The sequence below is a fragment of the Globicephala melas genome, chromosome 7 (genome assembly GCF_963455315.2).
Source record: "Globicephala melas chromosome 7, mGloMel1.2, whole genome shotgun sequence".
In the NCBI taxonomy this organism is placed as follows: Eukaryota; Metazoa; Chordata; class Mammalia; order Artiodactyla; family Delphinidae; genus Globicephala; species Globicephala melas.
The window spans coordinates 75,960,705-75,975,427 of NC_083320.1; the positions used below are offsets into that span (position 1 = coordinate 75,960,705).

At 35.3% G+C, this 14,723-nt stretch overlaps 1 protein-coding gene across 6 annotated transcripts in view; it reads right to left on the reverse strand.

The window, feature by feature from the left end:
* The window catches only part of GALNT13 (polypeptide N-acetylgalactosaminyltransferase 13), a 560,834-nt gene that overhangs the window by 19,884 nt on the left and 526,227 nt on the right, over positions 1-14,723 (reverse strand). For all 6 annotated transcript variants that reach the window (XM_060302436.1, XM_060302437.1, XM_060302439.1 and 3 more), the window contains one exon: positions 1,291-1,425. In XM_060302436.1, the coding sequence (XP_060158419.1) occupies positions 1,291-1,425 (135 nt within the window). The remainder of the gene's footprint in view (positions 1-1,290; positions 1,426-14,723) is intronic.

Consider the following 14,723-nt stretch of genomic DNA (forward strand, 5'->3'; position numbering starts at 1 on the left):
CCACACATATTATTGGAGGAAACAGCATCCATCCCCAGGCTTAACCTAAAGGATGGTGATGGATGATAACAGTTGAAGAGAAAACTTGGTGGTTAGACAGAGAAGATGAACAACGTATTAGGAAGGCAAGAGTCTGAATAGAACACACTGGTGCAATATAGGAAGGGTTCAGGGTGTTTGTCTTTAATAATGTCCCAGAAGAAAAATATTTGTTGTCTAAGGAGCTTGGTAATCTTGTATAAATTTTAGGGCCCAATTTTAACCCTACATAACTAGTTTCAGATCACATTAGAATTCAGTGTTTTCTTGATATTCCACTTAAGAAACTATATCTTGCAAATTAAATTGACATTCAAAAAGTGTTTAAAAAGATCTTGTTAAACTATCAGTAATACCAACAACTCTGAAGGTTGGTTTTTAAAATGTTACTCTTGCAGAGTATTATAGGCTTGCATCTGCATCTGTGAAATTCTTTTATCTCTATTGTATTATTTATCTTGTAAGAATAAAGTTTACTTATCTTTGAATAAGTCACCGATCATTTAATGATGTGGAAAATGTGGCAAAGATGACCAATTCATTTTGCTAAGCAAAGAGAACTGAAAGAAATGCAGCTGTTTCAATGCACCTTCCTTATGCAGAGGAAAATATTTCTTTTTTTATTAGCTCCATCTGATGGTCGATCTGGTTTTTACACACTGCCTGGCTATAAATTCCCAACAGTAATTTCACTGTTTTCTATCCCTCTCTTCTATCAGAAAAATGTGCTATATTGTGAAGATACTCCTTAGCTGATTATGTATCTAATTAATTCATTGAATTCTGCAAAGTATTTACTAATGTAAAGAACACTAATTCATGCTAATTCTTGTGGCTATTTTCTTTTTCCTTTAAGTTGAGAAGCATAAATATCACAGATTACGTAAAATTTGAAAATATGAGAATATTAGTGATATTGTCCTGTATGCACATTTTCATACAGGACACACATACCTCTCAGATAGGCTTGGCCTGCCCATTACCTAATTTATGTTGAGCATGTACATGGTGATAACAGAGTTTAAGCACATAAAAATGACTTTATTTTCCTTATGTATATTTTCTACTAATGGACTAGTTTGGCAAAAACCTATTTATATGATATACCATCCTAATGTTTTCAGCTATGAGCATGCATGCTTGAAAATACAATTCTTTCAATGCAGAGAAAAAATAGCTTAGGATTTAAATGTATTTGAAATACATAACTGAGTCTAAGCATTAAATAAATAAATTAAGAAAATACTATACCTCAGCATCATACTCCCATAACTGATTTCCTCTCATGTGGTGGCATTTTAACATGATTACAGGTCCGTTGAGTCTAGACACATCCAAGCACAAGTCATCGGTTCTGATTTCTTTGTCAGCAGTATAAGAAAATACCTGAAAATATAAGAGTCAGCCAATAAAATAATATATTCTTTAAAAAAAAAAAAGTTGCAGTATAGCAGATTTATCTGTGGAAGCTTTCATATCAGATAAACTTGTGTTTTCAAATGATCTCTGCTGTGTGATCTTGAGAAAGCTAGTTCATCTCTCTGCGTCCTTTTCTTCAACTACAAAATATGTACAGTGTCATGTGCTTTTTGTGAAGACTCAGTTTAACAAACTAAATTATTATTATTTTTGTAATTCTAACCTTTTTTTCCTTTTTTAAATTGAAGTAACAGTTGATTTACAATGTTTAGTTTCAGGTGTAGAGCAAAGTGATGTATATGTATTCTTTTTCAGATTCTTTCCCCTTATAGGTTATTCCAAAATATTGAGTATTATTCCCTGGGCTATACAGTCGGTCTGTGTTGGTTATCTGTTTCATACATAGTAGTGTGTATATGTTAATCCCAAACTCCTGATTTATACCTTTGCATCCCTACCCCTTTCCCCTTTGGTAACTACAAGTTTGTTTTCTATGTCTGTGAGTCTGTTACTGTTTTGTAAGTAAGTTCTTTTGTATCATTTTTTAGATTCCACATATAAGCAATATCATATGGTATTTGTCTTTCTTTGACTTATTTCACTTAGTATGTTAATCTCTAGGTCCATCCATGTTGCTGCAAAGGCATTATTTCATTCTTTTTATGGCTGAATAAAATTCCACTGTATTTATATACCACATCTTCTTTATTCCTCTGTCAATGGACATTTAGGATGCTTCCATACCTTGGCTATTGTAAATAGTGCTGCAGTGAAGATTAGGGTGAATGTATCTTTTCGAGTTATAGTTTTCTCTGGATATATGCCTAGGAGTGGGATTGCGGGTCATATGGAAGTTCTATTTTTAGCTTTTTAAGGAACTTCATACTGTTTTCCATAGTGGCTATACCAATTTACATTCTCACCAACAGTGTAGGATGGTTCCTTATTCTCCACACACTCTCTAGCATTTATTGTTTGTAGAGTTTTTGGTGATGGTCATTCTGACTGGCGTGAGGTGATACCTCATTGTAGTTTTGATTTGCATGTCTGATAATTGGCGATGTCGTACATCTTTTCATGTGCCTTTTGGCCATCTGTATGTCATCTTTGGAGAAATGTCTGTTTAGATGTGCCTATTTTTTGATTGGGTTGTTTCTTTTTTTGATATTGAGCTGTTTGTATACTTTAGAGATTGATCTCTTGTAGGTCGCATCGTATGCAAATATTTTCTCCCATTCTGTAGGTTGTCTGTTTATGACTTCCTTTGCTGTACAAAAGCTTTTAAGTTTAATTACATCCCATTTGTTTATTTTTGTTTTTATTTTGATTAGGAGATGGATCCTAAAAGGTATTGCTGCGATTTATGTGTTCTGCCTATGTTTCCTCTAGGAGTTTTATAGTATCCAGTTTCACATTTAGGTTTTTAATCCATTTTGAGTTTATTTTTCTGTATGGTGTTAGAAGATGTTAACTAAATTATTAAATTCTTAGTATTTGGTGACATTGTATTTTCTGAATTATATTTGCCTTATAAAACTTACACAACAGGTTCAATAAAATAAAGTTTGTAAGCTTTATGGAGCTCCGTAAAGGGCAGTCCTTGTTGCCACCACCACATGACCAATTCCCTAAGTCTAGAGACAACGATGTTTTTCATCAGTTTCCTTTCTATAACATAAGTACATCACATAAACTTTATTAAATATTGTCAGTGGGTTTCTGAAGGTTGTAGAATTATCTTTAGAGATCTCCTTAAAGGCAGGCTCTATGTTTACCTTTCTCATGTGGTTTTGGCTGGGCTTGACTATAATTCTTCTCAAAATATCCAAGAAATGTCAAGGTAGATAGCAGACTCATTGTTAGCTAATTCAAACTGATGCTTTAATAATCTCTATTATTTTGTTCCTAGTGTGAATAATTTATTTATAACATTGATTATTAAAGTTTTGTAAGGGTTATTAAGTACATAATTATAAAAGTTGTTTTCTTCTGTTATGATAAGCATGCTTCAGTATTCTGTGGGTATTTATTTTTTCTTTGCAATGTCAAGAGGGAGTATGATGAGGAAGGTCATTTCAAGGTCTTTTCATTTCCCAAAGCAACCTGATGAAATCTGAGGAAGTCAGCTCTACAGATCACTTATAAACTCTGAGTCCTAGCCTGTAAGCTGACTAAGTTAGTCTTGAAATGGTTGCCTCTGTAGCACTGGTACTCAGGGCTTCTAGGAAGACTAGGAAGATCACAAGTAGTGGTAAGAGGGAGATGCAAAGTCAGTGATGGAACCCAAGTACCCTCTTAAGCCAACATCTTAAAAGGAAAATTTTCACAAAGGTTATACATTTTACTTAACAATATAAAAACTTGGGAAGTGTATAAAGTTCATTTATTTAAACAATATAAAATATATTACAGATTTCATGTATTGAATTCAGAAAAGATTTTCTTATCTTTGAAGAATCATGTATATGTGTATACTTTTTATACTTTTCAATGTATATACTTTTCATGGAAAAAGAGTAACCAAAAGAAGAATGAAGGAAACACCCATCTAAGATAAGTATTTATATCCTTCCCAAACGTGGCTAGTATTTTTTTAAATACAATTACAAGCATATTTAATTAAATAAATGAATCTGGTAGTACACCTTGATGTGAGAGAGGGTAGTTTCTAGAGAAATTTCTTTTGCCCATTATAGGATTATTTCAATGTGAAGGATAATTTTCCACTTTGAAATTGCTTTATTTTAGTTGTATACAGATGGCAATGTAAACGGAGACACCAAAGCATCCATATTCACCATTAATTTTGCATAATGAGTATAATCATGGCCTGAGCATCAATTATCCTCAGGTCTCTAATGATAGTTTGGAAACTTTAACTATTGAAAGTTCTAGAGAGAAGTCCACAAAGCATTCTTTGTTCCTCAATTTCTAATTTTGATTCACTTTTGGGTCAATTAATAGATATGTAATTTACATCACATTTAAGAAAGATATCTATAGAATACTCTCTGACCCTATATATGAAATTATCTTTCTTTGGACTTTGCAATTGAAAAAAAATTAACTGATGCATCTACAAGTCATGGCGATTGCTGGCAAACACCAGAAGTTAGAAGCAGCAAAGAATGATTCTCCCTTACAGGTTTCAGAAAGAATATGCCCTTTCTGGCACCTTGATTTCAGACATCCAGCGTCGAGAATTGTGAGTCAATAAATTTCTTTTGTTTTAAGCCATCCAGTTTGTGATGGTTTGTTATAGCAGTTTGAGGAAACGAATACACTTCCTTTTATTCCTAATGCTGGTTGAAGCCTTTAAAAGTAATGGGATTAGTTTTCCAAATGTCACTGCAAATTTTTCAAATCTATTGTATCTCAATATCTGGGCCTAAAATTGTACCATCCAGTTATACTTTCCAAAAGCGTCAGAGCAATCATTTTCATAATCATTTTTCCATTTAAATATATCTTTGTAAAGTGGTTCTTTACTATGACTAGATGATTTACTTGCTTTTATGTATACTTTATTGAGGTTAGATTGATTTCTGTCTCTGAACTGATGCAATCAAATGAGTTTAGGAATAACTCCCAACATATGAAAGATGATAGCCAAGCTCAGTCTCAGTTCCTTTTAATCTTAATATTTTTTCAGAGAAGGTAAACTTTTTCATTATATCACACATGCATACAGTTTGTTCTGGATTTTTCTTTTTGGGAAGTGTGTCCAAAGGTATTTTATGATTCTTCAAATATCTAAAATTGAAATAACATTTAAACATTTTTTAAGACTGTGTGAGAATTATCTAAAATATTCTGGAGTAAATTAGTACTTTACTTCGCACAATGAAAGAATGTGTCAATACGTTCTTTTAAAAATTGTATCTTGCTTAAAATCCTAATGTATACCTGTTTCTTTAAAAATACTCTTATATCTTTACCCCTTTGAATAATTGCGAGAGCATAGCAGACATTCACAAAACCTTGTAGAGCAGCCCAAGTTGCAAACCAAGGACACTGTTCTGTTACTGGGACCTGGACCACGCCTCCTTCAGCAAGAGGCTTGGGGACTAAACGCCCTCTGCTGGCTCTGTCTCAACATAAGGTTTCCTTCCTTCTTTTATCCTTAGATAAAGAAATATTTTGCCAAAAAATATGTGTGTATTTAAAAGGCTCACATGCGTATTTGATTCAGCTTTGTTAATTATACAGGTTGTGATTTCCCTAGATTTAGTTCAGAATTTATAAAATACTTTTCCTGTCGAGTTCCTCAGGACAATATTTACTCTAAAGGTTCACAGTTTGAAGAGACTATGTTACTCTATGCCAGCTGCTTCACTTTCTAGATGAAGAAACTGAGGTCAGTAAAGCTACAGGGTTCACCCAATTTGCCAGAGCGTCTTAGCGAAAGAGGTCTCTCTGGACCCCAGGCTCATTGTCACTGTTCCTTCACTTGACCATACTGCCCTTTACATACCCATTTTGGAGCTTTGGGCCCTCTGGGAATCCCTTTAGGTATTTGAAATACAGTCAGTTTGAGAAATCTGTTAACAGCCATCCAGAAGGACAAATTATAAGAAAATAAACATCATAAGAGTTTTTCCCTCATTCTGTAAAAATAGCCCAGGAACATTTGTATTGAAATAACAAAGAAAATTGTTTAGCAATAAAAATTCAACATTTAGCAGTGATTTATTTTTTAACACGTTCTCTCTTACTATATGTCACACCATCCTGATATTAGCATGGAGAATGCATAGATGGAATTGAATTCATCAGTGGAGATGCCAAACAAAGAGACTTTTGCTCTCAGACAAAAGATTTTTGTCTTAATTGATTTCAGATTCTGTTTATAGCCTGTTAGCCCAGTGGTTTATATAGAAGAGGGTAAGGAGATGTAGGTAGCTTCTAGCTGTGTACTCTTATCTTACATGCATACATGGTATCTATGGTCTTTTACAGTTTTAATGCTCTAAAAGACTTGTTAAAAACAGGATGTGAGTGTGTATCTCAAGTTCAGTATTCCCAGTCTGTCCTCAGTATCACCTATGAAGGCTTAACTCTTTCCCCTTTCACTTCAATATAACTATGTAACACTGTGATAGTTCCCTGTTTGTACTCAGCAAGTCACCTCAGTCTTCCATCCCTGACCTGGTATGTGCTGATCATATCATTCGGACTATCCATTTCACTTTGCCCAGGAAAAGATCACCTCCTTAAAGTCTTAGTACATTCGTCACTTTCTTCATGTAGCGTTTTTGTAACTACTCTTACCCTGATAGCTTATCTGCACTTTATTGTAGGTATGATATCATCTGTGCATATCTTTGGAGCAGAACAGCGCTAACACAATGGGCTTTGGAAAATGACACGACCTGGGTTTGAGACCTTCCTCCACACTCTTCAGAAAGAATTACTGTGAGACTTTGACCAAATCTTACCTTCCTTATCTGGGAAAAGGGATAAAGATGCCTCCTGTTTCCTGGGCTATTTCAGAGGTTGAATGAGGTAATTCTTCTAAACTCTAAACACAGTACTTAGCCCAAGTGACATCTCAGTATCAGTAATTATCTGTGCAAAATCCAGGCATATAATCTACATTTGATTACAGTTTGTTTCATCTTTTTGTTTTATTTTTTAAACCTCTTTGCCCCAGTAATAATGCTAGAGATATATTTTGAATACCTTTGGAAACAATTCTAGGAGAAGAGTATGTGTCCAGTAATTACTTGCTGAATTTCAATGAAAGCAATTTCTCTTTGGAGTTCTTTAGTACACTTTATGGAAAACAGAGCAAGAGAATAAGGTAATAAAATAAGCAGGATGCACTAATATAATAAAATGTGACTGTTGTTTCTATTTTCTTTCTACTTCATTGTTAAATCCTCCTTTTTTTTTTTTTTCTGTGTTACGCAGGCCTCTCACTGTTGTGGCCTCTCCCGTTGCGGAGCACAGGCTCCGGACGTGTAGGCTCAGCGGCCATGGCTCACGGGCCCAGCCGCTCCACGGCATGTGAGATCTTCCCGGACCGGTGCACGAACCTGTGTCCCCTGCATCGGCAGGCAGACTCTCAACCACTGCGCCACCAGGGAAGCCCAAATCCTCCCATTTTAAACACTACTGGTGTTAAAGTTTATGTATGTTTAATAACTTACTCTGCCTTGAAGGGTTTTAAAGGAAGTCTGCAATTCAGGAATCTATACTCAAATATTTTCCAAATATTTACTCATATTCTACTATTGTAATGTTGAAGAATATAAATTGCAAATATAAGCCTAGTAGGAATTCCTTCCAAAAGATACCTCAAGATATAATACTTGAATGGTAGATATTGTTTTTTATGTGACTGTGGTAGAATTCTCAGATGGCCCCAAGATTCTTGTCCCCTGGTGTACATGCCCTGTTTAACACCCTGCCCTTGAATGTTGGTGAGAGTGTGACCATGACAGGAAAGTTACTTCATGATTACATTATGTTACATAAGACTGTGTCTTTGCAGACTGAGAAAGATGGGCCCTCAGTCCTCCAACTTCAAGGAACTGAAATCTGCCAATAACCAGGAATCTTGGGCCTCCATTAAGATCACAGCTCTGACCAACACCTTCATTTCAGTCCTGTGAGACCCTGATCAGAGAACGCAGCCACGTCGTGCCTGAATTTCTGACCTATAGCACTGTGAGTTAATAATTTTGTGTTGTTTTAAGCCACTTAATTGGTAGTAATTTGTTATACAACAATAGGAAATTAATACAGTGATCATCAGGTTAAAGGAGATGCATGCAAAAACTAAATTATTCTCACCATGTAGAACACCTTCTCCCATGCTATGTCTCTATCATTTATCTATTCATTCAGTGATTCGTCCATCTATTTATTCCGTGATACTTTTGAGAATGTTAAATGTTTTCAGGCTTTATCTAAACCATATAGGCCATTCATGAAACTTTGATAGCAGACATCCAAGCAAATGCCAACATTTCTGTAAGAGTTTCCTCCACTATTCCAACCTGCTTGAACTCTGTTCTTGATGTTCTCATTGTATTGATTTTCTGTAACAAATTAGCTTTCTCTTGATGATATTCTTTCTTATGTTTTCCCCCACTGAATTATTCCTTAAATATTTTTTATCTGAAGAACTGGCCTTCACACATATAAATTGCAAGGGAAGTAAAGTAAATTCCTGGATGGGATATTCTCCTTCAGTCATGGGCAATTTTATACATACTTTCCCTTTATGACTATATCATTAGTTGGAACCATGGAGCAGCAAGATATCTGGTCTTTGAGGTTCTTACTCATTTATGCCTGTGAATGTAAAATAAACATAGCAGTAATAATATATATTATTCACATGACATATATATACGTATATATATAGACTATACATTCATTTTAGTGTTTGTTTTATTAGCCACAGATTAATGATAGAAGACTTTGTGATATCATTTCTGAATGTATTTTTACTGGTATTTTATATTATTTCAAAACTTTTCCACATACATTGTATTATTAGACACTTCCTAAAACTGGTATGTTGCATATAATTAGAGAAAAATTATATTAAATATATTAAAAAGAAGGCAAATTATAATGTCCTTAAGATAGCACAAAGAAACTTACTGTGTATCTGTTGTAACTGCATCTTATCTGTAAAGGTAAACTACCCTTTAGTTTAAATTAGACATAATTTTTAAAATTCACCTCCATATTGTTAGCACAACATTGGCACTGAATCAAATAATACTGAACTTTTCTAGATGGTTTCAAGCTTAAAGAAATCCTACTTATGTCATTCATCATTGCTGCCAACTAAGATCAATTTAGTTCGGCTTCCTCCAGAAGCTGACATTGAACAAGGATTCAAGTGCAAGTAGTTTTTATTATGTGGATGATCCCAAGAAAGACCAGTAGGAGTGCAGGGAAGGCAAAGCAGCCAATAAAGGGTATATTACAAATTAGTTACACTGTAGATAACTGGAGCCTTATCCTGTTGGGAAACTGGCAACCAGGTGGAACAAGCCTCAGATTCAGTTCCCTGGAAGGGTGAAGGACCTGGGATAATTATACCACTTGCCCTCAGCTTTTGCTTGAGGCGTGCTTCCAGGGAGTAGAGTTGATTAATTCCCCAGGTGTGACAAGGTGGGCAAAGCAGCCTCTGGCAGAGAAAACCAGCAGGCAGAGGGACAGAGATTCTGGCCTTTTGGATGTTGGGCTGGAAGCAGGTAGAAGGAGAGAAAGCCAACATTTTGGGATAATCTGCCATGTGTTTGGCAAGATAGCAGTCATTTTAAATATTAGTATATTAAATATGATATAGCATATATCATAAATTTCTTCAGTAACTTTTCAGGGTCAGTATTATAATTTCTTTTTTTTCAAATAAGGAATGTGACATTCAAAATGGTTAGATAAATTCCAGGTCACTCAGTTTGCAAGTGGGAAAACCTGTCTTTGATCTGTGGTCTGTCAGGCCCCAAATCCCATGCTCTTTTCACACAGTTAACATTTTGCTTCTGGGATATTTAAAAAACTCCAAACTTTATTCAGATTTCACAGGTTTTTCCTTAAATTTCCCATATGGTCCTATGTTCATTTTTCCAGGATCCCATCCAGGATACCACATTACATGTAGTCGTCATATCTCCTTAGCCAACTCTGATAGATGCTCAGACTTTACTCTTTTTGATGACTGACAGTTTTGAGGAGCACTAGTTAGGTATTTTGTGGAGTGTACCTCAGTTTGGGTTTGTCTGATGTTCACCTCATGGTTAGATTGGGGTTATAGATTTTTGGGGGGAAGATCACAAAAGTGAAGTGCCATTCTCCTCACATTTTATCAGGGGTACATGGTATTAACATGACTCACAGTGTAGAGCCTTGATCACTCACCCAGGGCAGCATTTGCCATGTTTCTCCACTGCAGAGTCACCACCACACCCTTCCATATTCTACTCTTAGAAAGCAAGTCAGTAAGCACAGCCCGTCACACACAAGCAGGAGGAGAGATAAATTCCATCTTCTGGAGGGGGACCTGTCTACATAAATTATTTGGAATTCTTCTGTATAGGAGATCTCAGAGATCAATATTAACATGTCCTAAAAACTTCAGTCTAAAACTGGGGGCCATGTCTTTATATCAGATTCATATGTAACCACATTAAGATTCTCATAGTAAAAAATAAATCTAGCTCATGGGCCACTTGTTTGGGCCACTGAAGGAAGAAAAGTTCTCTTTAGTGAGCACATTGTAACGTAATGATTTCCACCACCTAGAAATAGCACTTGGTCTCATCAGTGTGTAAGACGTGGATTGAACACTGGCCACCGTGACCTAGGGAGACCACTTTGATCATTCTTTGGTGTTACAGGGACCATACAGTGCACCTCTGAATTTGCTAGCTGCTGTTTTCTTGGGGCGGGGGGTGGGGGAAAGTGCCTCTTAAAACAAACAATTTCTGCATATCCCAGCCAAATAAGCACATTTTACTTCCTTTAAATAAAAAGAACACTGCAAAATCTGTGCGAGGGCTTTCTCTAGCTGTGGCAAGCAGGGGCCACTCTTCATCGCGGTGCGCGGGCCTCTCACTATCGCGGCCTCTCCCGTTGCAGAGCACAGGCTCCAGACGCGCAGGTTCAGTAATTGTGGCTCACGGGCCCAGTTGCTCTGCGGCATGTGGGATCTTCCCAGACCAGGGCTCGAACCCGTGTCCCCTGCATTGGCAGGTAGATTCTCAACCACTGCGCCACCAGGGAAGCCCCAGAAGTTTGAGTTTTAAGTGTATATTTATTTCCTCTTGGTGCCCATATATTACTGGGTATATATATATGGTGTTCAATGAATTACTGATTAATAGGTTCTTTTTTCTTTAAGTCATTACTTTTTTGTGACTGGCAGGTTGCTCAAAATTTTCACATTGTTCTATCTTCTAAAAACATTTGTTTTCTAAATTTTTTTCCCCTAAATTCAAGCTTTCTAAATTCGTGTTCCTGTCACTGGACTGCAGGTTTCACAAATCATCTGGACTTGTCTCTTGCCTATCTAGCAATAGTGATAAAGAATATTAACTGAGAATGTCTAGTTCAACCATATCAATTTACAGATTAGAAATTGAGGGCCAGAAAGGACAAGGGACTTCATAACACCTGTGGTATGGACTGAATGTCACCCCACCACCCCAATTCATATGTTGAGCTATAATTCCCAGTGTGATGGTGTTTGGAGGTGGTGTATTTGGGAAGTAATTAGGTTCAGATGAGGTCATGAGGGTGGGGCCCCGTGATGGGATTAGTGCCTTTATAAGCAGAAGAAGAGATCAGAGCTTGCTTGCTCTCTGTCATGTGAAGAAGTAGCAAGAAGGTGGCTGTGTGCAAGCCAGAAAGAGGGCCCTCCCCAGAACATGACCATGCTGGCACCCTCATCTAAGACTTCCAGCCTCAAGAACTGTGAGACAATAAATGTATGTTGTTTAATCCACCCAGTCTATGGTATTGTGTTCTAGCAGTCCAAGCAGACTAAGAGTCACAGAGGGATTTTGACACTCAGGTCCTCTGATGTTAACTTTTCACCAAAGCTGACTCAGATTAAGTATGGTGTAGTGTAGTAGGGTATATGAAGTGTATAACCTAATTATGATACCTTCCTCTCAGGGTTATTGGGAGACTCAAATTATATATACATACTTAAAACACCTGCAAATGTTTACTATAGGAGTAGTGTTCAATATAATTTCCACCCCCATCACTGCCATAGGCTTTTGGGAAGAAGCATTCATAATATACCCATAAAGAACTTAATTAATAACTAAACCAACTCATACTGCTGATATATGCTTTAATTTAGTGTAGGACGCAATTAATCCTAGAAAAATTTAGAAAAAAATTGTTTTGTGCAAAGGAGAAATATTGGCTTACATCCATATAAATAAAAACAATAGTTTGTAAAGATGAGGCTAGATTGTTAACTAGGAGAAATACCTAATAAAAATTAGAAAGATTTGTTCTTCATAGTTTATACAGAAAAATGATGACAATTCCATGATATCTTAGGTATAATTTTTTTATTTGATACAAAGAATGTATAATTAGGGTCATTAAAATATGGAAGATATTTTGTTGCTATCTTGTCATTATTGTTATATCAGGATTTCTAACAACAAGGCAAAATATATATGGGATGTATAGTTATTTGGGAACAAATGAAATATTTAAAACATTTTTTTTCTGCCATGTAAGTGTATAAGCTTGCATTTGATTAGTCTCCTCATTTTGGGTTATCCTCAATAAAATCTTGTATATGATGACATCTTTTAAAAATTGGTGAGTTTTAAGCAAAGAATGCCTTAAAAATCTTGGTGCTATAAAAATATACCTGACATTTTATTTGGCTTGCAGATTTCTTAGACTTTTTTTCCTTTTTCTAAACTTTGTTTCTCTTCCTTGCATTGGTTAGTCAAATATTTGAACATAAATTTCTTCTCCAGTTTTTTGTTATCTAGGCTTCATGTGTTTTCTTTCCCCAAAAAACAAGTTTTCATATTTGGAAGGGAAAAAAACCCTAGGTATACCCTTACTTGTTACTTTCTTCCAATACTGTAAGAATTTATTAACTAGGATAGAATTGGGAATACAGTAAGATGAAGAAAATCTTAGGTATAGCAAAGCATATAATCATGAGTATGGGCTCTGCTTGGCTTCTGGTGAATATAAAACTGGGGTAGCCAACACTGTTAATTTAGAAACTATAGACATTATTTACCTTACTTAGAAACTAATAAGGTGGCTTTTTCTACTAGAGTAAGCCAAGTTATTACTTTAGCTATTACAGAGTGCTTCAAATATTAAATAATAATTTATGTCCTCAGTAAAATTTAGGCACACACACTCTAAGGGAGAAGAGGGGATCATTTCAAAGGACCTTAATATTCTTCATATATAGTAGATTCATGCATTCAATCCATTAAATTTTTTAATATTAAATATACTAAAATGTTGGTAGGAAGATGACTTGAACAAGCAAGCAGCTCAGGGTAATGATTAAGACCAGAGTGTTAAGTCAAGAATTATGCATTAAGACAGGATGAAAGCATTTGAAGATAAAATAGAGAAAGGAATGAGGTTCAGAAGATTGAAAAAAATACAGAGGAGAAAGGTTCTTCTGGGACTAAGTTGTTCAGTGGAGACAAACCTATCATGATGAAGTTAGCAGAAAGCTTATAGTCCATCTCTAAGTAACAGAAGCTTCAGAAGAGATAAACTGGTGGGCTGAGGGAGCTAGTAGCAAAACTGCTAGTAGCAAAACATTTTTCTTTTAGTAAGTTTTTCGGTTAACAGTCTACCCTTGTCATTAAGAAAAGTTCTATTGATGGTGTGCAATAAGAGAAGTACATATGCCTGTGTGTGTGTGTGTGTGTATTTTGTAAAAATACAGTAGTATTAAAGTTTCTGCTTTGTGAAAGTGTGTGATATTTCACTTTTCAAAGGGGGTTTTTCAAAATATTCTGGAAATTCCATTAATAAAATGAATACAAATTTATGTGAATTTTCCCAAAGATCTTAAAGTATTTTAATATTTAAGCTTTATAGAAATTTAATTTTAAGCTTTTTAGAGATGGGCTGATATGATGATACACTTTAATTGATTAATCAATAGAATAAGTATTTCTTTTGTCCACTATATGCACATACTTTGATATCATCATCATTTCCTTAGATGCCCTCATAGAGACTGTTGTCCCTTCCAGGTTTAGTCCAGTGCCTTTCCTTTTCCATATAATTCTCTCCTTATCAGGAATCAGGGTAGACATTTTTATTATCTGAACACCAGAAATAATTGAACCTTTTTGAAGCTGGTTTGTTTTTATATTATTATATGGGTATATTATATGGGTATATTATTATATACCCAATAAGTCATATAACCAGTGTTGTACTTACAGCTAGAAAGCTTGGAGCCAAAGTTGTGGCTTATTTAAATGAATGTAGGATTTCAGGTATTAATTTTAAACACTTTACAGTAAAATAGTAAAAGTGGTTTCTAGGTTGACTTGCATTGCCAATTTTTCCGTTGCTTTAAAAAAAAGTGTCAAATGTGATAGATGTTAACTATCATTAAGCAGAAATTCATAAAATTGGACTGTACAACACTTAGAAGAAAAGATAGATCTAAGAAATAGACAATACTAGGGCTCAGTTTTTGGAACTATTAAGAAAACAATCTCACAATCTCTGAGTAACTCCTACAAGGGGAAAGAAAAGGATTGAACACAACA